Below are 27492 nucleotides of genomic sequence, written 5' to 3' on the forward strand. Positions count from 1 at the left end.
TGGGTAGCAGGGGAACAGGGCACTAACCCACCCAAGGGGAGGGTGTTGTTTATATTTCCACAGGGAAAGAGGGACCAGACTTCAACCCAGTGTGCCAAGACGTGAATGCAACATACTGGCACGAAGCAGGGAACCAATAGAGAGGTCTGAGGGGCCGGCTCCAATCCCAACTAAGTGGACATCTCCCCCTCCTTGCAGAAGAATTCACTTCAGAGGACAGCAGTGAAGCTACCGCTCAGGGAGAGGGACACTTCTGATCAGAAAACACAGGCGCAAACGAAGGAGGAAGGAGCAGAGCAATGAAGTCCCCAGGAAATACCAAAACTAGGCTGTGGGGCCAGGGTGTGGCACCCATCAGACTAGACTAATTGGGAAGGGTGTAGGAAGCCTGGTAGGGCTTGATCAAGGGCAATGAAACTGAGAGGAATTACTGAAACCCAAATGAAGGCTGAACATGATAGTGGGACAAGAGTAAAATAAAAGGAAATAGAGGAAAGAACTAGGAGGCAAAGGGCATTTATAGAGGTCTAAATACAGGCATGTACATATGTAAATATATTTATATATGACGATCGGGAAATAGATCTATGTATGTATAAATATAGGTTTAGTATTAAGGAAGCAGATGGAATTGGACCTCTACTCAAAACTCCCTGAAACATTTAGTTCACCCCCTGGAGCACTCCAGCAAGCCCAAACCACATTCACTGCCATCCAGTCCATGCTGACTCACAGTGACCCTATAGGACAGTGCATAACTGCTCTGTGAGTTTCCACGACTAACACTCTTTATGGGCGTAGAAAGCTTCCCTTTTCCCCCACAGATTAGCCAGTGATTTTGAACTGCTGACCTTGTGGTTAGCAACCCAGCACATACCTACTGTGCCACCAGGGCTCACAGTGAGTAATAAATCCGTCTCCAATTCAGCCCCTGGCTCCAGGGCACTCACGGAAAGCGTCCCGCCCCCTGAGATGCGGTCCTCCCAGGCCACCCCTCCCCTGCCTGGAGCAGGCCGCTCCCTCGGGTCCCAGGTGACTCTGCGCAGCGCGGTCGGCAGGGGGCGGCGTAGGCGCGGGAAAGGTGCAAGTGCCGCCCAGCCGAGCTGGGGAAACCCGAGAATTCGCCAGAAAGACTTTTTTTATTTCTTTTTCTCCGCCACCGTGCAGTGGTGTGCGCTCCGGGTTTTGCCTGCTCCAGGTCTTCTCGGTCGGTGCCCGCGGCGGAGCGCAAGTCCCGGAACGCGGCCGCGCGGCTGTTTCGCCCGCGCGGGAGCCTGGCAGCGGCGCCCTCCCCCGGGGCCGCCCTGCCTCGCGGAGCCGGACGAGTGGGCGGCCGGAGGGAGTGGGTGGCCCAGAAGGCCAGCGGCGCGACTCGAGCGGCGAGGCTGCGCTGGACGCCGCGGCCGCGACGATCGGAAGCGAACGAGGAGGAGGAGGAGGAGGAAGAGGGGAACTGGAGCCGGAGAGGGGGCTGTCGCCCAGTAGGGAGGCGGATCCTTTGGGTGCCTCCCGGAGCCGGCTGCCCGTAAGGTGCTCGCCAGGTAGCGCTGCTCCCCGAGGCCCCCGCCCTCACCCCTCCCCGCGAGCGCGCGCACCGGACGGAAGGAGCTGGGCGCCCCGTGGAGCCCCAGCGCGCCGCGCAGGTCGGCGGGCCGCAGAGAGGAAGCGCGGTCCCCCGGCGCCCAGCGGGGCGCCCCCAGCCCTCGCCCCGTCCCCCGGGCAGCCCGCGAACGGCGCGGCCACGGAGGCGCCGCGGAGGGGCGAGCCGCCGCCCGGGAGCGGCGTGCCGCCGGGCGAGAGGGCGCCCGAGAGGAAGCGCCGGCGCGCCGGGGAAGGCGCTGCCCGCGATGGCAGCTGCTTAGCCGGGCGCGCGCGGAGCAGCCCGGAGCTGTGGCTCGCCAGACGGGCCGGCGCGGCGGGGGAGCCCGCCGCCGCGCCGCCGGGAGCGATGAGTGTGGAGGCGAGCGAGGGCATCACTTTCTCCGTGCCACCCCTCGCCCCCTTGGGCTTCTGCACCTTCGGCGAGGGCGGCAGCTGCCGGAGGGGAGGAGCGGCGGCGGCGACGGCGACGACCGCGGAGGGCGAAGAGAACCAGCTGGAACCACCGCCACCGGGCAGCTTCTGGAACGTGGACAGCGCCGCCGGCCCTGGCACCAGCTGCCCAGCTGCCAGCTCCGCGGGCAGCGCCATTCGGAGCCGGGGCAACTCTGGTGGCGGGGGTGGCCGACGCACCACCGTGGCATATGTGATCAACGAAGCGAGCCAGGGGCAGCTGGTGGTGGCCGAGAGCGAGGCCCTGCAGAGCCTGCGGGAGGCGTGCGAGGCTGTGGGCGCCGCGCTGGAGACCCTGCATTTTGGTAAACTGGACTTCGGGGAAACCATGGTGCTGGACCGCTTTTACAACGCAGGTGCGTAGGAAACCCCTGCCCGTCGTGTTTGGGGCCGCTGGCCACAGCTTTCCTTGTTGCCCTTTGGAATCCTTCCTCCCGACCGCCCCAAGCAGGAAGCACACTGGCTTGCTACTTATTTACTTCTTGCCCCACCTTGGGGACAGCGAGGAGGGGCGTTTCGTGACGCTCCTCGTGGCGCTGGCCGCAGCTGGAAGAGAGAGCATGCGCTTGTGCAAGAGCTTGTGCGTGTTTGTGCGAGAGACCTGTTGAGCCGGCCAGCGCCGGGCGCAGGGGCCCTGCGGTTCCCGGGTCCGTCCTGGAGACCAGTTCTTCCCCAGAACCAGACGTTGGTCACCGCCAACCCCGTCTATTTGGTGGCTCGGTTTCGCTTCTGTTAGGTTTGCCCCTTGTTTTACTTCAACCTGTTTTACCGCGCTGCGTTAGCCAGCGTTTCTACAGAATCTAGTCATTCAAATTTGCATGTCATGTCATGACCTTCCCAACTCATTTTACCTCCAACAAGTTCTAATGATTTGAATCTGCCGTCTCTTACTACTTCCCGACGGGTTTCATTCACAAATTTGTGCTGGGCGTTTGAAGGGAGAGCCAAGACCTGTTTTTTCATTCCCAGGCACACCAAGATGTGTGTTTGTTTCTTGGGCTGGGAATATTTGCAACTTTGTTGCAAATGCTGATAAGCTATCTTGATAACTAAAATTGAATTGCCCAGTAAAATGATTGCTAGTACCATCTATTAAAAAATGCCCCCCTTTCAACCTGTGCCAGATTTCTGGAAATGTTAGGCCAAGTGCTGGGATCTGAAGCAATAATGACCAGTTAGCAAATGTCAGGAAGAATAACGTGGTATTGCAAAGAGCCTTCAGTACCCTTACAATCTATGGAGAGCATTTTCGGATCTCGTTTTAGAATTACAGGTGGGAAAGTTGATTTAATTGTGGTTTTGAAGAAATAAGGTCCTGCGGCAGAAAAGGACTTTCTTTTCCAATCCTGCTTTCAGTTCTTTTCCTCTGCAGTCTCTTTGAAGCACCTGAAGTTGGCTTATGCCAGTTTGGGAATTCAGCCAAAGCGGAATATTTTAAGAACAAGAGGAGCTTCATGTAAGGAAGCCAGACTAAATAAACCCAGGCTTTCTGGACTGGGTTTATTTTGTACAGCCTTAGACTTCATAACTGAACATGAGTGTAATATATTATATCTTGCTTCTTGGGGTGGTTTGCTATAAAAGTTATATAAACATAACTTTCCTAAAAGTTATAGCACCCTTATTTTGAAGTTCTCATTTGGAAACTACAAAGGAAGCATCAAAGATGTGGGCGAAAAGCACCAGTGATGGATGTGCTTGAACCTATTTTTATTGCAGTGAGAGGTAGGTGGTGGTTGTTGGGCCCCCCACTTCTTTCTTTTTAAATAGGCCTCTGCAATCAATCTTAAACCTTAAGCTAATTCAAGCAAGTTTCCTAACAAGATTCACTTACTGTTTATCCTCCAGAGAGAGGAGAAAGGACAAGGAGAGAGGAAGATTCCAAAGGCCCTGACATTTCAGCTGTATTTTATTTAATCTCCCAGAGCAGCCTGTGAAGGAAATACTTGTTACGCCTGTTAGATGAGAAAAATGAGGGACACAGACCCAGTTTGAGGGCACAGTAAGAATCCTAGGGGTACAGTGGTCAAGGGCTTGCCTGCTGACCTGTAACAGATGGGCAGTTTGGACCCACCAGCCGCTCCATGGGAGAAAGCGGAGCAATTTGTTTCCCTAAAGATTCCAGCTATGGGAACCACCTGGGGCAGTTTCACAATGTCCTCTAGGGTCACTACGACTCAGAATCAACTCGACATGCCTGAGGTGTAGACGACACCTGCTGTCAGGGGTCAGATGGAGCAGGATTCCACCACAGGTGTCGTCCCCGAAGATTATGCTTGGGCCATGTTGCCTGCACCGAGATGGGCTCCTGTAGTCCAAGAATCCTGGGAAGGGACTCGTGGCAGGACCTTCTGAGCCACTGAGGTGCAGTAAGGAATAGTAAGGAGGGCATCCCTGGGCAAGACCCCCAAGACTGGGCTGCTTCTGTCCCATTGCTTCTGGTAATCTACAAAGGCCCCAGCTGGCCTGGGTGACAGGAGCGCTGCAGCCTTTGTTCAGCATGAAGATGTGACAGCCAGGTGTTTGTGATCCGGTGTGTTTTTCTAAACAGAGGGCTGCCGAGTTTGAAGTAGAACCGATCCCCTTCTGCCTTCTCAGATAGAGCTTGCTGCTCTCTGCCAGGGGTGGACAGGCTTTGTCCCTGGAGGCTCAGACTGAACGGCAAACCCACTGACAGTGAGCTGATTCTGAGGCACAGTGACCTCGTAGGACTGAGTGGAGCTGCCCCATCTGCTTCCCTAAGGGGGAAGACTGCCCCGCCTTCCTCCCACGGAGGGAGCTGGTGGGTTGGAATGGCCAGTTTTGTGTGCTTCACTGTGGAGCGCGTAAGCTCCTTTGTGGGAGCACAGTTGGGCTTTCCTACTCCGGCAGGTACTCCTCACAGCTACTCGACTTGGCTGTTCTGAGAGGAGCCAAAATAAGACCGGAAAAAAAAACAAAAAACCAGTGTTGTGTTTGAGTCAAACATTGGAACTTAAATGTCCATGGGTGATCAAATATGACTCTTTTGATCTCCAACCATTTGAAAATGTAAAAGTCACTCTTAGTTTATAGGCCATGCCAAAATGTGTCACCTGCTGTGTTGAGCCCGGCCCGGGGGGCAGGGGGAGGGGTTAGGGGGAGGATGGAGGTGGGAGCACAGAGCACAGGGACCTTTGCTCTTCACTACCTCCTCCTTGAAGGCGGAATCATTATGATATGGTGGGAGATCGAGCCTCTGAGTGTTGCTCAATTCGCTCTGAATGTTGAGTAAGGCCCTTCATCTTTTCAAATGGTGGTTCTTTGCCTGTAAAATTGACAGGGGATGGAGATCAGTGGGGAATTGCACTCAGTTTACAAGCTTGCTTCACATCGGCCTGGCACTTAACAAAGGCATGGCAGGCGCCACAGTGCTGGGACTGAGCATAGCAACTGGAGCTTCCTGGATTTTCTTTCTTGTGGAGCAAGTCACTAGATTGCAGGAAGTAGTGGAGGGTATATGACATTCTCTCTATCTCTGAAAGCCTGCACTTGAAAATTACAACATGATTCATATTGATGGGAGGACTCTCTGCTCCCTGCCCACTCCCCTAGGAGCTCCCAGTGCCTGGGAAGGGCAGGCTGTGTGTAGTAGAGTCGTTATGCGGGTCCATACAGAGTGAGTGGAGGGCCGAGGTCGTTGAGCTTCTGGAATAAGATCGAAGGTGGACTGAGTTTGAGGGCACCTACTCAGAAGAAGTGACCTTCGAAGAGAGTTTGCAGGGAACAAACGTAAGAAAGACTTGAACCCTGGATTTAGAAGGGAAACAATGGTGCTGAAAACTCAAAGCGGTGAATAAGAACACGAGTCTTGGCTATGTTTTCACAAAACCAAATGCCGTACACAAAAACATACCCTATTTTTGTTATCAACCAGAATAACCCCAAACCTGCTGACATCTAGTTGATTGAGTCATAGTGACCCTGTGAGACAGCATAGAAGTTGCCCTCCCCCGTGCCCCCCCCAAGGGTTTCCAGACTAATCTTTACAGAGATCATCTGGTGGGTGTGAAGTCTGAACTGCCAACCTTTTGGTTAGCAGCTGGGCACTTAATCATTTCGCCTCCAGGGCGCCTCTTATCTTTGTATATTGATGTATTTTACTAAGAATAAACTACCTTCTTTAATGATTTTCCCTGATTCTTCCCCATTTGATTATTACTGAATTCTGCTCCTCATTTCCTTGACTTTCTCTTTCGTCATCATTCTGAGAAAATGCTTCTGCTTTGTTGGTGCTTCTGTGAACACGCTGCGTCTCTGCATATGTAAGAAACTGTGACTCAGGCGGCAAAAGCCAGGACAGCAACACCTCTTCCTAATCCCCAGCTAAGAGAGGGGCCGATCTTGTTACAGGTAGGTAGACCCCAGCTGACAAGATCTCAAGATCTCAAAAACAATTTTTTTTTAATAAAGCGTCTCTCCCTTCCTGTGAGGAATAGCTAGGATGTTGTTGAGTTGGATGGAGCTGCTGCGTTGATTTCCCTCAGTGAGCCTATGTCTGACAGCATGAGTCCCAGTTCTGTACTGTCCTCAGTGACGTGTGAGCCCATTGCTGCAGCCCCTGTGCCAGTCCATCTCCTGGGGGTGGGGACTTCCTTTTTCCCTGAGCCTCTTCCTTACTGCCATGCTGTCCTTCTCCCGGCACAGGTGCCCCCTGCTACCCTGTCCAAAGTACCAGGAGCCTAGTCTCACCGCCCCAACTTCTAGGAGGCATTCTGGCTGTACTTCTTGCAAGAGAGATTTGCTTGTTCTTCTGGCGTCCACTGTACACTCAAGCTGGAATTGCCTTTATTATTCTCTCATTTCACTGATAAGAAATATTGAAGGACAAAGGGTTGTAGTCATTCATTCATTCTTGTGAAACCACTTAAGGTTGATTCCTGGAGCCTGGAGCACATTTGTCCCAGGAAATGTATTATTGATGGGAAATTGTGGGGTCTGGGAGGACCAATGGGAAGCTTTGTTAACTCGGTGTACTCCAACTCTGGGACACATTTACTGTTTTAAACTGTGTTACTATGGAAACTTATATTCCCGGCCCCCAACTTGGAATGCACCCTTTCCTGTGGAGGCATTGGTAGCTTTTACTTTGGATTTGCTATCAGAAGCACATCGGCATGATGCAGGAGCATGAGCTTCGTTTGATGGTGGTGAGGTGGTGAACAAAGCCCTGGAGGGGGAAAAGAGTGTTCAGGGAGGATGCAGGTGGACGGGATGCCAGTGTGAGTTCCGTTGAGGGACCTGGACTACCCCCTTGTCAGTGCTGTCCTTTCTGCTCCTAACCTAATGATTGAGCCTTCCTGCTGATGGGGTGTGATCCAGGATCACTGCTCTGCTCAAGGTCACCTCCCTCCCTCTCAGTGGGCACGTGGATTCCATAAGACTGTCACCAGCGCGTCCATCCCCATCACATCCTCTTTCTTAGCCCTGCTCTCTGTAAACTTCAATCCCACACTCAGTCGCCTGCCCTCTAGCAACAGTGGACAGGAAGGAAACAGGCGGGTTGAAATGTTAAGAACTTGACTTTGATATTGTCACGCCAATTATTTTCCTCTCAGGTTCAGGATAGAAGTGGGGCGGGGCTGGGGTGGGGCAGGGTTGTGTGAGGCCTTCACTTGGACTTGGACTCCACCTGTCCCCAGCAAAGCATCTAGGCCTTCCCATCTTATTTGGTAACAAAAAAACGAAACAAAACCCTGCTACTGTATCCCCCCAAATTGTGAAGTTCTTGAAGGTCTCCCACCCACTCCTGCATGTCCTGCTTTCAGATCCATGGAGGGTTTTGTATGGCCTCAAATGCTTCCAGGGGGAGAATGAAGTCTATGTTTCCCAGCTAGTGTTTTCCTTGGGCCACTGCAATTCAGTGAAAAAAGACAAATGGGAGGACTAACATGTTTGTCAACCTTTTCATTGTTCCAAGTACAGATATAGAGAAAGAAAAATTCCTTAACTAATCAGCTATGCAGGAGCCCTGGTGGTATATAAGCCCTGGCGAGGTTGACAAGCACGTAGCCAAACAAATGTGCAAGCCCTTCCAGGGCACCTGCCAGCCGTTTCTGTCTCCCAGGCTCCTAGGTGGTGTAGTGGGCATTGAGTTGTTGAAGGCAAGGTCAGCAGTTCAAACCTCTCCGCTGCTCAGTGGGAGACAGATGAGGCTTTCTGCTCCTGTAAAGATTTACAACCACGGAAACCCCAGGGAGCCCGATAGGGTCGCTGTGCATTGGAATTGTTCAGAGGGCAGTGGATTGGGTTTTCAGCCATCTGTTGCCACCGTTTCTTAAAAAAAAAAAACCCAACAATCTTATGTTAAGAAAAGTAGAGAGGACATAACCTTAGAAAAGCAGTTCCTGGGCGTTGTAAACAGTATCTACTCTTAGCCCTAACCAAAAGGGTTGGCATTTGGCTACACTCAGGGGATAGGAAGGTTGGGTTAGGAAGAGAAAGGCAAGGTCATGGTTGAAGGAGGTGAAACTATTTGTGGAACCCCTGCTGATGTCCCTGAGGTGGGGGGAGCATCGGGGCTGTGCCCCCCCCACTCATTTTTCCCCCTCAGCCTCCCAGCCCTTCTTTTGCATACAGGAAATGTCTCAGGGCATGCCAGTCACCCTGGCAGTGTGAAACTAGCACACAGTGCCTCCCGCCTTCATTCTTGTATCCCTTCTTCGGTCCCCCAAGAAGCCAGCTCTAGTTAGAGTTGCAAAAGAGCAAAAGTGCAAAACCTCTGGAGAGGAAGAAGTTAAAAAGAGAAAGCTCCCAGTCCCCCACACGGCAGCTGCGGGCCACCCCACGTGAAGCCAGCGCTCTGGGCTGCCTCTTGCTTTCTTGGATAAGTTGTCAGTTGAAGCCCAATCAGGATCTGTCCAAAAGAACTTCAATAGGGAATCTGGGAAAACAAAAGGAAAACCCAAAGCCCCTAAAACAGACTCTGGTTTTCTGAGTGCCCGTCTCTTACCCCATACAGTCAACTACAGATGGTACTGACTGGCCCGCTTCCTGGCTCCTCGTGCCTTGTTTGTTCGGCTTGTCCATGGTTGGCCGAAGTGAGGCATCCGTTCATGGTGGTCCCACCTCTACGGGAAGCTTGTTTCTGGGTTGGCATTGTGACTGGTGCCAGCCTGCTGGGAGTTCTTGCTACAGTTCCCCTCTGGTGGCTGCAGACGTTGCCTCCTGCTTCCTGTTTCTGAGACCTGGTTAGGGGCCTGCTCAGTTCCTGTTTCTGGTTTGCAGGATCGAGTTGGCTTGCAGCCCCTTTGCGGAGCTGTGTGAGATTGACAAGCACAAAGCCAGATGAATGTGTAAACCCTTCCAGGGCACCTGCCATCTGCTCCTGCCTCCCAAGTACGACTTGTCCCTAGTTGACCCTTCAAGCGCCACTCGCAACCTGGAAAATCGTCACAGCAGAAAGCATGTGGCCAGGGGCTACAGGCCTGAGAGAGGCCGGTGCCACAAGAGAAGCAGTTGCAGGGCACCTTATCAGCCTCTGCGTTTTCCCCTGGGCCTGCGAGATAGGCCAGCCACTTCTCCACTCTGCCCTGAGCAAGATGAGAGATGGAGATGTGCTGGCAGTGGGCACCGTTGCAGGAACCCCCAGTATATGGCTGTCGGGGAGATATGGGGACCCTATAGCTTTAGGAAAGCAGCCTCACTTGCTTGTAATTTGTACATAGGTAAGTTGGGGAAACTACCTGCATTTAAGAAAGATAACCTTGATCTTCTGGGTGCCAAGTTCAGTCGGCAAAAAATGTATTAGTGATGATTTCCACTGAGCTATTAACTCAATCAAACATTGCGGGAGTAGAAAGCCTCATATTTCTCCTGAGAAGCAGCTGGTGGTTTTGAACTGCCATTGTTGCACTTGGCAACCCAACACATAAGCAGGGGTTCAGTGCTTCGTCAAAGAAAATAACAAAAAGAAGTCAAGGCAAGACGATAAATGATTTAAAATTCCCAAAGTTAATCGTTGTTGTTGAGGAGATACACAGTAGAACATGCACCGATTTGGCACATTAATTTCTTGACTTGTGTTAGTCAACTTTTCTCTCAGGCTCGGGGTGTTGACTGGAGAAGTGGGTCCGAGGACATACCAGATGGTTACAGGAGGAGGAAGGATAGGAGATGAAATTGATTTTAAAGTACGGTGTAATTATTTTTTTTAAGTTTTTAGAAAAATGAATGCTTATATTTTAGGATAGTTTTATAGAACGCAAATATGAAAAGCTGCACAGCTCAAGCTACACTGATAATTCTCTTAGGGGACCCAGAAGGAAGGAGAGAGAACTGACATTAAAAACCACGTCCTACTTAATAACATCCTAGCTGAGATCTGTGCCACTTCAATTCCACAGGAGTGACACAGACGACAGTAAACATTCTGTTCCAAGCAGGCATTCCCTGTGGTACTAGTTCATCAACAATGAGGAAGGGGATTTCTTACTGGACGGAGTTAAATTCCTTTGTACAGGAAGTCTCTCAGAGTGGTTTGTAACCCGTCATATCAGCATCTCCAACACTTGTAGTGGCTTCTCTTCCTCTGAACTTGGAAAATGCGGAAGCACAGGAGACACCTCCCCCAGTGAGTGTGGCTGTCAGGGCACCTGCCCTTGACCTGCACACCATATACAGCCAAGTGTTTCTCTAAGCCAGAGGATCCCCCCACCCCATTTAGGAATCTTGATTTACCCATTTCTTAGTTTAAAAAACAAACAAATACCAACAAGCACAAGTAAACACCTGCATCATAGAGTTTTGGGTTTTTTTACTCACAGTCTCTGGTCTGTTTATTGCACCAAATCTTAACTTCGAGGTCTGGCAGCCCGAGGGCTGGGAGCATGACTCTTGATGTTTTTCCCTCCAGCTGGGTGCTTTCCAACTCAGTGTTGGTCAGAAAGGCACCGAGGCACTGAACGGTAGCATCGGTGTCCGCCAGTCGTCATTACTCTGTGGCGGTTGGTTTGGGGTGACCCAGGTGTGCAGGGTAGACGAGCCTCTAGGGTCTTCAAGGCTCAACATGCGTAGAGCGGCCTTTGTGGAGCAGGTGTGAGTGTGGGTGTATGCGTGGTGTGTGTGTGTGTGTGTGTGTGTGTGTGACCTGCTAGACTTTCAGTTCGCAGCCAAGCTTTCAACTGCCTGCACCACCCAAGCAGCCTCCGTGCCAGCTCACCCTCCTCCTTGGACAATCTTGCTAACTGCCTAAAATAAATAGATGTGCTGTGTCATTGCTTGTACTCGACCTTTGAGGAATTGGGAAACGCCTCGTTGGAGAGTGAGGGCATGTTTGAGCCACAATTCCCCGGTCAAATGGTTGAGGAAGACTAACTCTGGTCCCCAGCTTCCCGGTCCTCCAAGTGGCCTCCCTCGTAACACTGTCCCATTGCCCGTGCGACCGTGTCAGAGCACGTGTTCTGCGGAAAAGGATCAGTTCTATACCTTTGGGCCCTGAGAGAGCCAGGGTCGCCTCTTGCTGACGACCTTGCGGTGACTTCTTGTGAGCCTGTAGCATTAACCATCAGACAGCTGACTTGGCTATTTCTGCATCGATATCAGTGAAGGAGCCCAGTGGCCCAGCCAGGCCCTGCTCGCCAGGCTCTGGGCCTGGAGAAAGATGGGGCTTTCTCCAAACAAGTCTTTGGCCATTTGCTCCGCAGAGAAGCGAGAGCCAAGTCAGAGACTTAACACACCTTTCTCCAGTGACAGAGAGAGCTGGCGTTGCAATAACATTTGGGGGCAGTTCTTTCCGTTGACTCTTCTGGAAAGTTCTGTCTTCTGAGTCTGACTCGCTTTCCCCTGATGTGAGAGCAGAATCAGAGTAATTGAGTTCTGGTCACACTTGTCAGTTCACTCAGTAACTGCGCAGCAGATGCTCTGCAGAATGGAGGGAACGAAAGCGTGGGTCTGAAGGTGGTTTCTGACATACATCTGTTTCCATGGATCTTTCCGGATGAAGTCAGGGGGCATCAGCTAGATTCCTCGCTCCAGCTCATTACTTTAAAAAAAAAATCTTAAAAAAGTTGCAAGGGCTAGCACAGCTTACTCCTTTGTTAGAAAGTGCAGACAGGAGTGCAAAACCGACACTTGGATAGCCCCTCCCAAATATGAGAGAGGCGTTAAACACTTTGATGTGCTTGTGTTGCCTCTCCTAAAAGAAAAGAAATGCTTTGGGTACAACCTAAGGCTCCTTTCTACTTTATCAACTTTATTTCTTGTTCTTTATGATGTGAGTTACGTTATAATTTTCAAAATGTTAAAATTAGGAGTAAACATTATAAACTCTGAGGAGGGCTTCAAATATTTGTGGACAGATGCCATTATCTTGGAGTTCCATTTTTCCAGAGAGTTTTTGATGCCTCCTCGGATGGGTCAGTTACCCAATTTTTATATGAAATTACTGCCATACCCATTGAAAGCTATCTTAAAGAATGTGCCTCATTTATGAGAAAAAGTTTAAAATCTTTTACAAATGCTGATAGGATCTCATTGTAGTGACTTTCAAAAATGTATTATCATTTTTTAATTAAGGAAAAATCTAGCATAGTAACTCGTATGGAAAATGTAGTCACTGCCTGAACTTTCGAACTTTTAATTATATATAATATATATTTACTAAATATATAAAATATTTATTATAAATATATATATCTTACTAGTTTAATTTGACCTGAATTCAAATTCTCATATTTATCTTTTCACTTTATAAAAATACATATATAGGCCAATTTAGCTCATCATAATATGCCAGCAATACAATTTCAATGTAGATTTCTTCAAGCCTATTGTCTATCATACACTTGTGTTGCTTCTTTGTTGATTCCAGGAGCTTATGATCCTTGACCAACAGGAAATTGTCACCCCAAATACCAAGTTCTTGAAGGGTTAGGCCACAATGAAAATAGTAAACCTAAAACCAAACTTCCACCTAGTTCTTAGATACAATAGCTGTATCGGAGATACCGTTGGTAAGGACCCGGTGGTTTATATAACAATGGAATGAGGTGGAAGCTGGACTGTCTCTGATGGCTCTAAATAACATTTATGAATGTGTACTTTATATAGCACTTCTTTAATTTTGAATCATATATATATATCCTTAGTGTAGATTAAGGAGCCCTGGTGGCATCGTGGTTATACATTGGGCTACAGTCTGCAAGGTCAGCGGTTTGACACCACCAGCCACTTCCAGGAGAAAAACAGAGTTTCTACTCTTGTGAAAAGTTACAATTTTGATATTGAACTTGTTGGAAGAGGAGAGGCCCATCTCAAAATAAAGGGTCCTGGTCCAAGGCAACCTGAGCAGTTGTGAAAGCTGTTTATTGATGGTCTGAGCTTTGAAACTGCAGCTGATCATCTAAGAGGACATTTTGAGCAGTGCAGCATCCTCAGATTGTGTGGTGATGGAGACCCCGAGCAAAATGGTCCGGGGACTGTGGTTTTGTGACTTGCTCTCAAGTTGCAGAGGTAGATAAAGGCACGTATGCCCGGCCACACGAGGATGATGGGTGCGTTGTGGATCCTAAGAGAGCTGTGTCAGGGGAGGGTTCTGTAAAGCTGGTGCTCAGTTAGTAGGGAAGACGAGTTTTGTTGCTGGCTTGAAAAATATGGCCCCATTGAAGCCATAGACGTCATGGCGGACAGGCAGAATGGCCAACAGAGAGGATTTGCTTTTGTAACTTTTGATGATCACCATACCATACAGTTGGCAAAATAATTGTTCGGAAATCTCACACTGTAAATGGGCATGCTTTTGCCAAGGACCCTTTCAAAATAAGAGCTGCCATCTGCTGGATCACAGAGAGGCCGTGGAGGTGGGTCTTTGCTCCCTAGTGGTCTGGGAGGGAATTGGTGGAAGAAGAGGCTATGGTGGTGGAGGTGGTGGCAGCAGAGGAAGTTAGGGAGGGAGTGGCGCTGGCAGCTATGGTGGTGGTCCTTGCTACAGTCGTGGAGGGGCTATGGTGGTGGTGGAGCAGGGTATGGAAAACAGGATGGCGGTGTGGTAGCGGTGGCGGAGGATAGGGTGGTTCTAATGAAAGAGGAAAGTTTGGCGGTAGTGACTACGGTGGTGGTGGGAACAGGTTTTTGGAAATTACCGTGAACAACAGTGATCACATTCTGAGCCCACGCAAGGGTGACTTTTGGTGAAAGACGCTCAAGCAGCCCTTATGGTGGTGTTTATAGATTGAGAGGGGAAGGGGTGACTATGATAGAAGGTTCTAGAACTTCAGCATGAAGAGCAGCGGTTCTTTGCAGGAGAGAGGGTGCTCGGAGCTGCGAGGAAAGCCGCAGGTTGCTCTGATACAGTCGTCCCAGATGCAGGAGAGGAACTGTTAGTCTGCCAGCAACGAAGTGCTCATCTGTAGTTGGAAACATCACTGGAGCTTCACCAGGAAACCCCCCTTGTTGAAGGGTTTTGCATAAATGCAATGTAATGTCAAGTCCATGTCATTCCTAAGGTCTTTATCTGTTGTAGCTTTGTCTTCCCATCTCCTCAGGTATATGGCCCTGGGAATTATGGTAGTGGTACCAGGAATCAAAAGTAAGGAATGTTTAACTTAAAAACAGGTACCATCTCAGAACCCCGCAGGGGCCGTTCTGCCCTGTCTTAGACGGTTGCCCTGAGTCAGCATCGACTCAATGGCAGTGAGGTGTGTGTGGGTGGGGGGGAGGGGACTCAGTCTCTACAACTGACCAAGTCCAAGGGGCATTTGTCTAACTGAGGGATAAATTAAAGGAATAACAGATAAGACACACAAGGGCTCACCTCTCCCATGGCAACTGGAACCAGAGTGCGGAAGTAATATATTCTCTCAGACTTATATAATCTCGAGCATGCAACCCATTGCAAGCACATACGTAACCGGAAAGGGTTGTATGTAAGGCATACACGTAACAGGAGGGGATGAGCTAGGGCTATATGCGCAACAGGAAGGGGAGGTACTGGGATCATACCCGTGACAGGAAGGCACATGAGATGGGCAGGAAGGCATAAGTTAAGATGGCGGCCTTACCTTGGTCATGTCTGAGCTGGCTTGACCTTAGGTGTCCCTGAGTTCTTCTCCAGGGGAACTATCTATGATCCTTTTCAGAAGGGAGTGGGCCCTCCTTAGGGTGGGACAGACAGTAGGGTCTCATTGCTCTTCTTGGCAGACAGCCTTCAAGCAATTTCACTGTCAAGCATATATAATAGCAACCATGAGCTTGCAGGCAGCACCTTAAAATTGACATTATCATGGGAGACATTGTGGGGAACGACTTTTACTTAGGAGAATGTGTCTGGGATGCATCTCTAACCCGTGAGTGTGAAGGCCTCCCTCCAGGAGAATCCTGGCCTCCCAGTTTCTTAAATACGAGTGTCGACAATTTGTCCACATCCGCTCTCTTCCTGGTCCTCAGTTTGCCACCGAGAGGGCGAGAGTGAATGTCGATTAGCTCTATCAAGAGCACTCCTAGACTTGGGGGATTTCATAGATTTGTTTGGTCCAGTGAGCATTCCTATCCGAAGATGTCTAGGGTAGGATTTTAGTTTCAAAACTGACCCCTGGTCACTTACCCAGATATCTTGGCTCGGGGTTTACTGTTTACATACAATCAGAGTCGGACAAGGGACAGACCATCTGGAGGATCAGGGAGACTGTTTTTCAGACTTTCCGCAGGGTGTGCGTGCATGTCACTCGCTGCAGCGTGTGCCTGGGGTACAAGCTGCGAAAGTAGAGAACAATGCTGTAGCTTGCGCGTGAATTCTGACAATTGTTGGCAGGGTATTTTCTTGCCCAGCCACTCAGTGCTGCCAATATTTTACGTGCTTCAAGTACTCTTGGCAGTTGGATGATCTGAAATGAATTTGGAAAGGAAATCTAAGCTCAGACTCTGCTGAACAGAATTCCAGACTCTTCTTTCCTTTATAAAACCAGTGGTGTAGAAAACTCATTTCATCATTCGCTCTGCTACAGGAGAGGGTTAGCGGGGGCCTGCCCCTGCTGTGATTCACAGAAACGCATCCTGCAGGTCTGGGTGTTGGTTCCCTGGTCTGAACTACAGAGTTGCTGGCCCTCTGAAATCTTGGCCCAGCCATCGCTGCTTTTGAGTTGACTAACAGTAACTGTCTAGGTGTATTTTGTTAGTATCTGTATGCCTCTTTCCCATATAAGAATCCCTAGGGGGCTAATGGCTAAGTCCTGGGATTCTAACCCGAAGGTTAGAGGTTTGAGCCCACTAGCTACTCCAGAGAAGAAAAGGCCTGGTGGTCTAGTCCCCTAAACAGGACGACAGCCTAGGAGAGTCATAGGATCAGTTCTGCTTTGTGACACGGGCTCACCATGAGTTGAAAGAGACTCAACGGGTGCGCATACACACACACACACACACACACACACACACACACACACACACACACATTTAGCATATATTCAAATGAGCGACACCTTTGTTTCATCGTATTTCATTTTGATTAATTTATAGTACAGCAAGGTGTGACACAAATCTGTACTTTGCATGAACAAAGTGTGTTTACAAATTCCCTTTTAAGAAGTTCTTTTGAAGAAATGAATTAGATGCAACGACACCTTCATTCAGAAGGCAAGTTGTAGGAGCCCTTAAAAGCTGCTGGCCTGTGTAGAGCATGCACTATTTTTTTGTAGGGCGGTGAGATAGTTAAAGTCTATTTTGCCAACCTGGCCGATAAACACACGTGGGGTTAATTGAAGGGCAGAGGGATAAATGGCTCAATGGGCCTTGCCTTTCTAGTTCTCTATTGCTTTGTGATGATCAGACCGGGGTGCAGCTGCCTTAGCCAGTTCCCTGCTTCAGCTGGCAAGGCTCACTTCCTGCAAGACATCCCCAAGGAGACCTTGATGCAGCCCTGGGTGCTGGAGCAGCCGCATGAAGACCCCTGCCAGCACTGAGATGCTTACACATTCACTGACTCGGCTTTCCTCCTGCAGTCGGCGTCATAGTGTGTGTTTTGTGAGATAGAGGAGGACTTTGTGGATTGGTGTCGGACATATGGGTTAATGTTGGATTTGTCGGCTCGGGCAGCACTGGGTTGGGATGTTTTCTTGATGTGCACATAGCAATTACATAAAACTCTCTCCTACCTGGGTTTCTGTGGATTTGTTTCTCCAAAGTACCCAGACTAACACAGGCAGTGACACTGCTTGGTTATTTTGCAGCAGAGTGGTACTGTGAGATGCCTATATTGCTAGGTCTGCATTTCCCTCGTTACAGCTGTTTTAGTAGATTTGTGCTTTCCACTGAAAGTATGTCTCAACATACTGGAGTTAGCTTGCAGGGGCAGATACATGAAGCCACCCTGGTTTGCTGACTCCAAATTCCAATGGTCTTTGGTTTGCTCTCCTGGACTTATTTGCTGGGGGATTCAAGACCATGCTGCCTAAAGAGAGCTGGGAGTGTAAGTCACACTGAATTTGAGAAGATGTCCCAAGATCATAAAAGGGGAACTCGCCTTTGACCGGAAGTCCAGGCCCTAAACTGCTGTCGGTTTTTGGTTACCTGCCCTAAATGCCAGAGGCTCAATTTGAGACTTGAACTTGGCTGCCAGCTTTATATTTAGACTCTGAGAATTACCTTTTCAAAGCCTATCATTATGCCCCATTTAGCCACAGAAGACGGCATCACCCAATTCTCAGCCGTAATGTGTGCCTAACACGTGGTCACCACGGAAATTTCGTCCGGAGCCCAACATACTGCATCATTATTTAGGAGCTCCGGCGTTGAAGCGCAGCATAACCACGGAAATATTTCTGTTGTTTCTTTTTTTTTTGAATATTCATAATGAATGTATATATATACATATTCTTAAAATTTATTTATTTATTTATTTATTTACATTTTATTAGGGGCTCATACAATTCTTATCACAATCCATACATATACATATACATATACATATACATATACATATACATATACATACATCAATTGTATAAAGCACATCCGTACATTCTTTGCCCTAATCATTTTCTTTCTTTTTTAAAATCTTTTTATTGGGGCTCATAAGGCTCTTATCACAATCTGTGCCTACATCAAATGAGCAAAGCACCCTTATACATTCGTTGCACTCGTCACTCTCATAATTCACCTTCCACTTGGGTTTCTGTTGTTTCTTTAAGAGCTACACAGGTCCTCTCTTCTACCTCTTAAAATCTCTTAAGCCCTATTAAATTATTGAATTGATCTTGATTGTCTTTAAAGAGTCGGTATCCAAGGCATACTTGACTTGGTGGACACACACACACATGCGCACACGCACACGCACACAGAAGTTGTTCTGCAAGCATTGCATCATATTTGGTCTGACTAAGAAAGAGCAACTGACAAAGTCAAACAAATGCTACCGGGTTATGAGAAATCCTTTCTAAGAATTTGCGACATAGAGAGCAGTTTCAGGTCCTGGAAAGGATCATTAAATATAATTCCACATCTCTTTTTTTTTTCCTTTTTGAAAAGTAGTTTCGTTGGCATGTACTTCACATGCCATACAGTTTAATCGTTCAATCAGATAAGGAAGATTTGTGTGATCATCAGTGCAATCCATTTTGGAACATTTTCTTCCTTATTCATTGTTCTTAGCTCCCCATTTCCCCTCATCCTCCCCTGCCATGCCCCTAGGAAATTATCCATCCAGTTACTGTCTCTGTGGAGCTACCGTAATGACTAGATAAACATAGGAAAACCAGTTAATAGCTTTATAGAACTCACTATCCTGGATTTCATGTACAGAAAATCATACAAAACAGACAGGAAGCCAACCAACCAACAAAACCCCAACAACAATGACTAGACAACATAGACTAACCTCAGCCAAAAAGAAATTAAAAACTGAATGAGTAAAAATGATAAGGTTTCTTATCTGTCATGTCTTCTTAGTCTCTCTAATACCCAAACTGGGGTTTGGTCCATGTTGTTGGGTGCTGTCAAGTCAATCACAACTCGCAATGGCTCCTCTGATACAGAGCAGCTTTACATGGTCTCCAGGGCCTCACTTCTGGAAAGCAGATTCCATGTCCGCCTTCCTAGCTCCTTTCGGGGGCAGGAGAGGCTTTCCAGTGGTCAGCCTTTTGGCTAGTAGTTAACTGGGTTTCTCTACTCAGGGGCTTCTGCTTGACGCACACTAGCCACTTGATACATATTGACTGATGGAGTGTGTGGGAGCATGTTCATCTCCTGATATTTTGTTACTGGTTTGGATGTCTGCCTTTCTTGCCTAAGTGTGAGTTAAACTCCTAGGTGAAAAAGATCACATCTTACAGATCTTGATAACCTCTCTGCCCGCCTGTGCCCTTTCCCCCTGCCACTGGCCTTCTGTATCTGTGCTTCATCCATAGAAGACACTTATGGAATAGATTTCAATAACACTAACATCATCCCTTCCCCGAGAGCCTGAGAGGCTCAGTCTGATGTGGGAGATCTTAGGCCTCACATGCACTCATTGTTGTGCCAAACCAGTTGTTGTCTAATCTGTTGTGACTCACAGACACCACAGAACTGTACTTGAAAGAGGGCGGACCTTTCTTCTCAGGGGCCTCTGGCTGTGCTCATACCCCTAACCTTTTGGTTAGCAGATGAACAGTTACCTGTTGGCGCCATTCAGGGACACCCAGTTGCTTTAATAGACGTCTATATGAGGAAGCTAATTTTGAAGCCCTAATATAAAGTGCTCTGAGGACCCAGCTGATGGGAGATTCTTGCAGGGGAGAAGGGAGTGTGGACCAGGTTCGAAAGGTGGTTCCATTTGAATTGGGCTTTGATCAGACCAAACTCACTGCCATCGGTTCGAGTTCATAGTGTTGCGGGTCCAAGTAAATGACAGCCCCTACAATGTCTTGACATTTAGAAGAGTCTTTTACTCAGCTAGCTGGGCTGCAAAACACGGAAAGTGTTTCTCAGGCGTCAGCGGCCAGAGAAATTACTAGCCAACTTATAAAGGCAAAGACCATAAAGATAATTTATCAGGGGCTTTCCTATGAAGCGAACAGCGGTAACAGAGCAAGCTTAGTAAAATTTATGTTAATGTTCTTTAGATCATACCAGGGTACATCTGCCCCCCCAAAGAAAACCCCAAACAACAAAATAAAACATAATAGCAGGATTGATGATAACATCCTGGTTAACAAAATAAGAATAGTAAGATTAATTATAACATTCTGAAAAAAGAATAATATTAAAGAATAACAAGATTAATGACAACATCTTGATCCCAGGCATGCATGAGTATATTTTAAAAACAATCACCAGCGGGCCTTTTTGAGATGGGAGGGGGAAGTGGGCAGGGCATCTAGAAGTCAACAAAATGGAGTTATTTTGGTCAATTTGCCTCAATAGCAACCCAATAGGACCAAGGACTACTGCTGTAAATCTTTCAGGAGCAGGAAGCCTCATCTTTCTCCTGAGGAGCAGCTGGTGGGTTTGAACATGCTGATCTTTTGTTTGTCAGGCCAACACTTAACCTACTATACCACCAGTGTTCCTGATCATAGTGAGAGCTAACATTAATGAGCACTTACTATGTGCCAGGCCTGGAACATCATGGGAATCAAGAAGACCTGCCATAGGAAGGGAGTAGACTTTAGAGGGGACTTCATGATGGAGCACTGCCAAATAGCAACATTGAAAGGTGGACAGAGGAAACCATCAACTAGTGAGGCCAAGAGAGGACACTGAGGGGGGGACACTGAGTGGGATGGGGCCGGACTTGGGGGAAAGCACGAGAGCAGGTGAACCTAGAGTTCCGAAAGCCCTGCTCATCCAAGAGCCAGTCGGGTTGAGTGTTGCAGAGAAATCGGTGGATGTGGAAACGAGAAAGCATGCCTGGGAATCCCTGGTGGGCAGACTAATAAGTGCCACGGATCTATGGAAAACCTGGAGGTTTGGGTCTACCCAGAAGAAGGTGCTTTGGAAACAAATCTTGGGGATCTACTTCTGGAAATCGACCCTTGGAGACCTCTGATGCACATGAGATCCTCCCAGGAGTCAGGATCCACAGCCTGGCAATGGGGTTGGTTGCTTCTTTGCGTTTTGGCATCTTTGCCGGCATGCGGTCCAGGAGATGAGCAGAGGTGATCTCAGGGGACAGTGGCCTGAGAGGGTGCTGTTAAGCCAGGAGGCACGGCCTGAGGAATCTTATTTCAGGAGGAGCGTTGGGGAGAGAAAGAAGAAAAAGCAGCCTCCAGCCCGGCCCTGCACTGTTGTGATAAGGTCAGAAGGCCGTTGTGGGTTCAGGTTTTATTTAAGATGGCTTCGGTGGAACACAAATGCCTGGGTCCTTTCTATACCAAAAAAAATTGGGGGGATATGACCCTCTTGGTACCTGCACAAGAGATCTTCAAAAAGTTCCTGGAAAGTGTCCTTCACCTTTCAATTCCTGCTTCCCAGGAACTTTTTGAAGCCCCTCACGCTTGCTCTCGTGAATCTGAAAGCCCCACGCTCGCTCTCCCGTGGTAGCGTGGGGCTCCCAATTCACATTGCGGGGGTTGCTGGGTTGGATTCAGTTTGCTAACCAGGAAGTGAAAGCAGACGTCAAGGAATGGACAGCACAGGCTTAGAAAAAGGTCTGCTTTCTTTTCTCCTCCTCCTCCGTCTCCAGGGGCCCAGTTTCACAGCCTTTTGAAATCTAAAGAATAGGAAGTAGAACCCCAAATGCTGTTATTGTTGTCTCAGCACAGGACCACCTGGCTACGTAAGACCATAAAAATTGCTACGCTTGAAAAAGTGCGCAAAAGAAGATTGTGTGTGTGTGTGTGGCTCAGCCTTACTTTGTAGACTTAGAATGGCAACATGGTTTTGTTATCCCCACCCCCCACAAGGGTCTGTTTGCTGTTGACACATCCTTCTTTTTATCTTCTGGACCATGGTAGGCAGGGGCTGGGCTAGTTTCCTGGAAGCGACGCACAAAGTAGCCCAGACACTCTGACGAGTCTCTCATTTCCATCAAGCTCATTTATTTGTACTGCCTGTTCATTTGCAAAGAAAAAAAAAAAGAATAAATAAGTAAAACCATCTCCTGAGAGACTCACTTGCTTTACTGCGTGTCTTGGAGTTGGCTCCCTTATCTTGTGCACCAGTTCTATGTTAGAAGTATTTTAAAGAGTCACATCTGAAGTATTGACTTGTTGGCTTGCTAGCAGCCAGGTCGGCAGTTTGAAACTACAAACTGCTCCTTTGGGGAAAGATGAGTCTTTCTTTTTTTTTCTTTTTTTTTTTTAAGATGAGTCTTTCTACTCCGGTAAAGAGTTACAGTATCGGAGACAGGGGCAGTTCTACCACGTCCTCTAAGAGTCACTGTGAGTCAGTGTCCACCTGATGGCAGTGAATTTGGGTTTGGGTCTGGTTTTCTGGCGTCACTCCAAATGGAGGGGGAGTGTGTGTCTAACTTTTGTCATATCTCCCACAACAGCGAAGGGAAGACATACATTTGCTAAGGGATTTTTGTTGTTGTTGATCCGATTCTTTTTCCAATGTTTATTTATTTGTTTGTCTATTAATTAATACTTTTATTGGGGGCTCTTACATCTCTTATCACAATCCATACATTCATCCAGTGTGTCAAGCACATTTGCATATATGCCGCCATCATCATTTTTTAATAAATCATTTTATTGGGGCTCATATAACTCTTATCACAATCCATATATACATCAATTGAGTAAAGCACCCGTATACATTCGTTGGCCTCATCATTCTCAAAATTCACCTTCCTCTTGGGTTCCTGGAATCAGCTCATTTTCCTTTTTTTCCCTCCCCCTCCCTCCCCACTCCCCCTTCCCTCACGAACCCTTAATAACTTATAAATTATTACTCTATCCTATCTTATACTGCCCGGTGTCTCCCCTCACCCACTTTCCTGTTGCCCATCCCCCAGAGAGGAGGTTGCATGTAGCTCCCCAATATCGGTTCGGGATTTTTTTTTTTGTTTAAGTAAGAAATTACGGTTTTCTTGGGCTGCTAGTTGCAGGATCCCCAGTTTGAAACCACCAGCTACTTTGGAGAACAACCTCAGAAACCCACAGCGGCAGGTCTGCCCTGCCCTCCAGGGTTACTGTGAATGGGAATCAGCTCAATGGCAGAGTGGAATTTACTAAGAACTGTGAGGTTTTTCCTCCCAGCCCTATATGGGGATTATAGATCATTACAGAGCCCTAGTAGTACAATAGGTGAGTGCTTGGCTGCCAACTGCAAGGCTGTTGGTTCGAGCCCACACAGCCACTCCATGGGAAGGAGACCTGGGGATCTGCTGGTAATGACAACCTCAGAAACCCAGCCATGGAGTCTCTGTGAGTCTGAATTGACTTAACAGCAATAACGATGACAACAACAACAACACGGTCGTTTAAACTGTTTTGGCAATCAGCTTTCTGGGTGAAACTTGAATCTTCTAAAAGATCGTTTTTAAAGAGAGCAGGTATTTGAGTGTGGGCTTGTCAGGATAGTAGGGGACTTTCTTGGGTAGAGTCATGATCTCATCAATAAGCGCTAATGAGAAGATTAGGATAGCAATCTAGTTGTGCAATTTTCTAGCAGCAATCTGTGCGAAGTGCCTCGGTTTCCTTCCTTGTGTGCCTGTGAAAGTGGAGTCAACATGCTTTTTTGAAAATCAGATCATTTAGAAAGGGAGTTTGTGGTCCCCGCGCCTCACGCGCAGACCTGTGGGCGCATCTCCTGCTGTTCCCGCCATCTGGCTGGCTCACGGGACCTGACGCTGGTTTCCCTGCACAAACGACTTCCCTTCTCCAGCTCCTAATAGCACACCAAATCACTCGCAGATTTCAAAACCAGCAATGTGTTCTAGATTCCTCTGACATAATCGTGAATGGCTGGTGGTGTCTTTGCTTGTTCTTCTTGATTTGTGTACATATTAAGGAAAACATCTTTCTGAGAGACTTCTGGGAAGGTGGGGTCCAGGTAGCTCCCCTTCTATTCTTCCTTCCCCTTGCTCTCCAAACCTGACCTTGACTCTTCCGAGACATCTCTGAAGTCCTCCAGCCCAATTAGCAAGAAATACACACTATCGTGTAAGACCCTGAGTTACTGCTTACAGCTGTGCCATTCCCCCCAACCCTGTTACCCTGCCAACCTGATGAGAATGTGCCTGCTAGTTGGAGATCCGGAGCAGGCCAGAGGGAGATCCATGAGCTGGCCAGAGTGCCGGAGCAAGCTGGAGATTCATGAGCACGCCGGAGTTCCGGAGCAGAGCTCTTGTCTTCCCTTGGCTGTGGATACCAAGCTAAGTCAGTTTCCAAGAACATCCTCAGCCAGTGGCAGCCAGGTGGTCAAACTGACCACCCTTGTATCCCCTACCAATCCCAAACATCAGAAATACAGCCAGTGTGACCCTGAATCTCCCCCCTCCCCCACCAAAAAAGAATGTACAAATTGTCTATAATTTTCTGTACTGATCCTCAAAACAACTAATAAAATACCAGTTACCAATAAAAAAGAATAACATCTTTTAGAAAGATTCCTACTGTCTTAGAATTTCAGGTGAAAATTGTTTCAAGATTTATTTTAAAAAATTAAGCTAGAATTCCACAGAACTTGAACTCTAAAATTACAGTCTTTGTTAGTTTTTTTCCTTTGTTAGTTTTTAGTAGATTCACAGAACTGTGTAACTCACCGATACTTGATTCCAGTATATTTTCATCACCTCAAAAGAAAACGATACTGTTAGGCGTCACTCCCTGTCTGCCCTCTACTCCGCCTCTGGCAACCATCCATCTGCTTCCATCCCTATGAATATGCCTATACTGGACATTTTATATAAATGGAGTCATAGAGTGGGCCAGCCATCTAAGGTGCAACTGGTGGTCTCTCTGCTTCCGGAGGAAAAAAGAATGATCAAAATGGAAAATCATATGGAAACACGAATTTCAATGGGCCACGCAAACACCTCCACCCATGAGCCCAGAAGAACTAGATCATGCCCAGCGACAGCTGTCCCCTGCTCTGAAAACGATCACATTCGAAGGGCCTGAATAGAAAGCATGGAAATGTAGAACAGAACTCAAAGCCATGAAAGAAACAAGGCTTATACTACGATCCTGAAGAATATAGCCTTTAGCCCTCGGGTGTGTAACTGAACTCACCTCCTTGTTAGAATACCCAACGATTTAAGAGAAAGGGGGCAGCATTTAAACAAGGACAAAGTTCAGAGGGTTAGGAAAGAAAGGAATAGAAACAAAGCCCAGGGAAGAAATGGGATAAGAATGGTATATAGAGATTATAATGGACGTGTTGAATCATAATGTGTATGCAGTGTTGAATATGAAACTATGATCTGCCCTGTACACCTTCACCTAATTCACAATTAAAAGTTAAGAATGAATAAATGGAATTGTACACAGATGGCGTATTGTATCTGGCTAGTTTAGCACGGTGTTTTTAAGGTCAATATAGCACATCATTCCTTTTATAGATAAATATTGTTCTGTTACACAAACATAACCATTTCTGTTTAACATTCCCTAGTTGATGGGAATATAGGTGGTTTCCTCTTTGGGGCTGCTATTAATGCTGCTGTAAATATCTATATACAAGATCTTGGATAGACATATGCTTTAAAATCTCTAGAGTATATACCTAGCAATGGAGTTGTAGGACCAGCAGGTAACAGCTCTGTGCCTAACTCTCCGAGGAATTGACACTTGTTTTCTGTGTGACTGTAACACGTTCGAGTCTCGCCAGCAATGTATGAATGTTGTAATTTATACACCTTCTCACCAGTACTTAGTACTTTCCTCCTTTGACTACAGTCCAGTCGAGTGGTTATGAAGTGGTACCTCATTGTGGCTGTGTTTGAGTTTCTCCAGTGACTGATAAAGCATCCTTGGTGGTGTGGTAGGTTAGATGTTGGACTACTGACCTAGTGGTCAGCAGTTGGAAACCACCAGCCACCCCCGGGAAGAACAAGGAGGCTTCTACTCCTGTAAAGGGTTACAACCTCAGAAATCCACAGGGGTGATACTTCATCCTATAGGGTCGCTGGGAGTTGGGATTCACTAGATAGAAAGTCAGGTTTTTTTTGTTTAATGACTAAAAATGATCAAAGACCACATTCAGACTTTAGCATGGATTACACCAATGTAACCAAAATAAAAACTCTCACAACTGGGCCAATAAACAACATTATGATAAATGGAGAAAAGATCGAAATTGTCAGGGATTTCATTTTACCTAGATGCACAATCAACGTTCACGGGAGCAGCAGTCAAGAAATGAAATGATGGCTCTGTATTGGGCAAATCTGCAAAAGCTTTATTTGATTAAAGTGTTAAAGAGCAAAGATGTCGGGCTTAAGTGGAGAGCAAATGCTTTGAAAATGATTAAGGCAAAGAATGTACAGATGTGCTTTATACAATGGATGTATGTATGGATTGTGATGAGTTGTATGAGCCCCTAATAAAATGTTTATAAAAAAAAGGAGCAAAGATGTCAGAGGACTAAGATATGCCTGGCCCAAGGCATCGTGATTTCATTGGCCTCGTGTGCATGTGGGAGCGGAACAGCAGGAGGAAGATCGGAGACGGTGGATGTGTTCGTCTTGTCATGCTGATGACGACTATTGGAAGCACCCCGGCTTCCAGAAGAACAAACGAAGCTGCATCATGAGTACATTTGGAATTCTTCTTCGAAGCTTTAAGCATGTTATCACAGGGAGGGCCCAATCTCTGGAGAAGGACATCATGTTTGGCAAAGTACAGAGTTGGTGAGAAAACCTCATTGAATTGCATTGACACAGTGGCTGCAGCAGTGGTCTCAAACATCACAATTGTGGGGACATCACAAATGCTGCAGTGTTTTGGATTTGTTTTTTATAGGGTGGATGTGAGTTGGAACCTACTTGATAGCACCTAACAATAGTGACTGATGATATTGATCATTATTAATGTGCCAATTGAGCATTTCTATGTCCTATTTTCTGAATTCAGTTTGAAACTGAGTGCTCTGTGGGAGAAAGACGGCTTTTTTACTCTGGTGAAGAGTTACAGTCTTGGAAACTCATAGGGGCAGGTCCACGCTGTCCTGTGAGGTTGCAGTAACTCAGTGGCTTTGATTTGCTCTATTAAAATCCTTAGCTCCTTGGCATGGATTCAGTTGTGTCTGTCCCTACCCCCACCCCCACCCCCAAGTATGTGCCAATTTGACCAGGCCATGATTCTCAGCGGCTTGGTGGTTTTGTAATGCCGTAGTTCAGCTGTTACATGATGCTGTAGTTTAGCAGTTCTGTAACAACAAATGGCACCCACCCCAATGATGTGTTCTGCAACTGTTGCCCTCCCTCCCTTGGTAATGAATTGTAAACCCCGACTAGTATATCAATGAACCTCTCTGTGAAGAGCAAACATCTGTTTTAGAAGAAGTACAGCCAGATTGCTCCTGGGAACTGAACATGGCAAAAGTTTATCCCTCGTACTTTGTAGA

General features: G+C 47.5%; 1 protein-coding gene across 1 annotated transcript in view; it reads left to right on the forward strand.

Annotated features, from left to right (window-relative positions):
* The first annotated feature begins 1157 nt into the window (after window positions 1-1157).
* The window catches only part of MAP3K5 (mitogen-activated protein kinase kinase kinase 5), a 233375-nt gene continuing 207040 nt past the window's right edge, over window positions 1158-27492 (forward strand). Inside the window, exon 1 of the mRNA XM_075554484.1 lies at window positions 1158-2408. Within this exon, the coding sequence (XP_075410599.1) occupies window positions 1949-2408 (460 nt within the window). The 5' untranslated portion in view covers window positions 1158-1948. The remainder of the gene's footprint in view (window positions 2409-27492) is intronic.

The sequence above is a fragment of the Tenrec ecaudatus genome, chromosome 7 (genome assembly GCF_050624435.1).
Source record: "Tenrec ecaudatus isolate mTenEca1 chromosome 7, mTenEca1.hap1, whole genome shotgun sequence".
Taxonomy (NCBI): domain Eukaryota; kingdom Metazoa; phylum Chordata; class Mammalia; order Afrosoricida; family Tenrecidae; genus Tenrec; species Tenrec ecaudatus.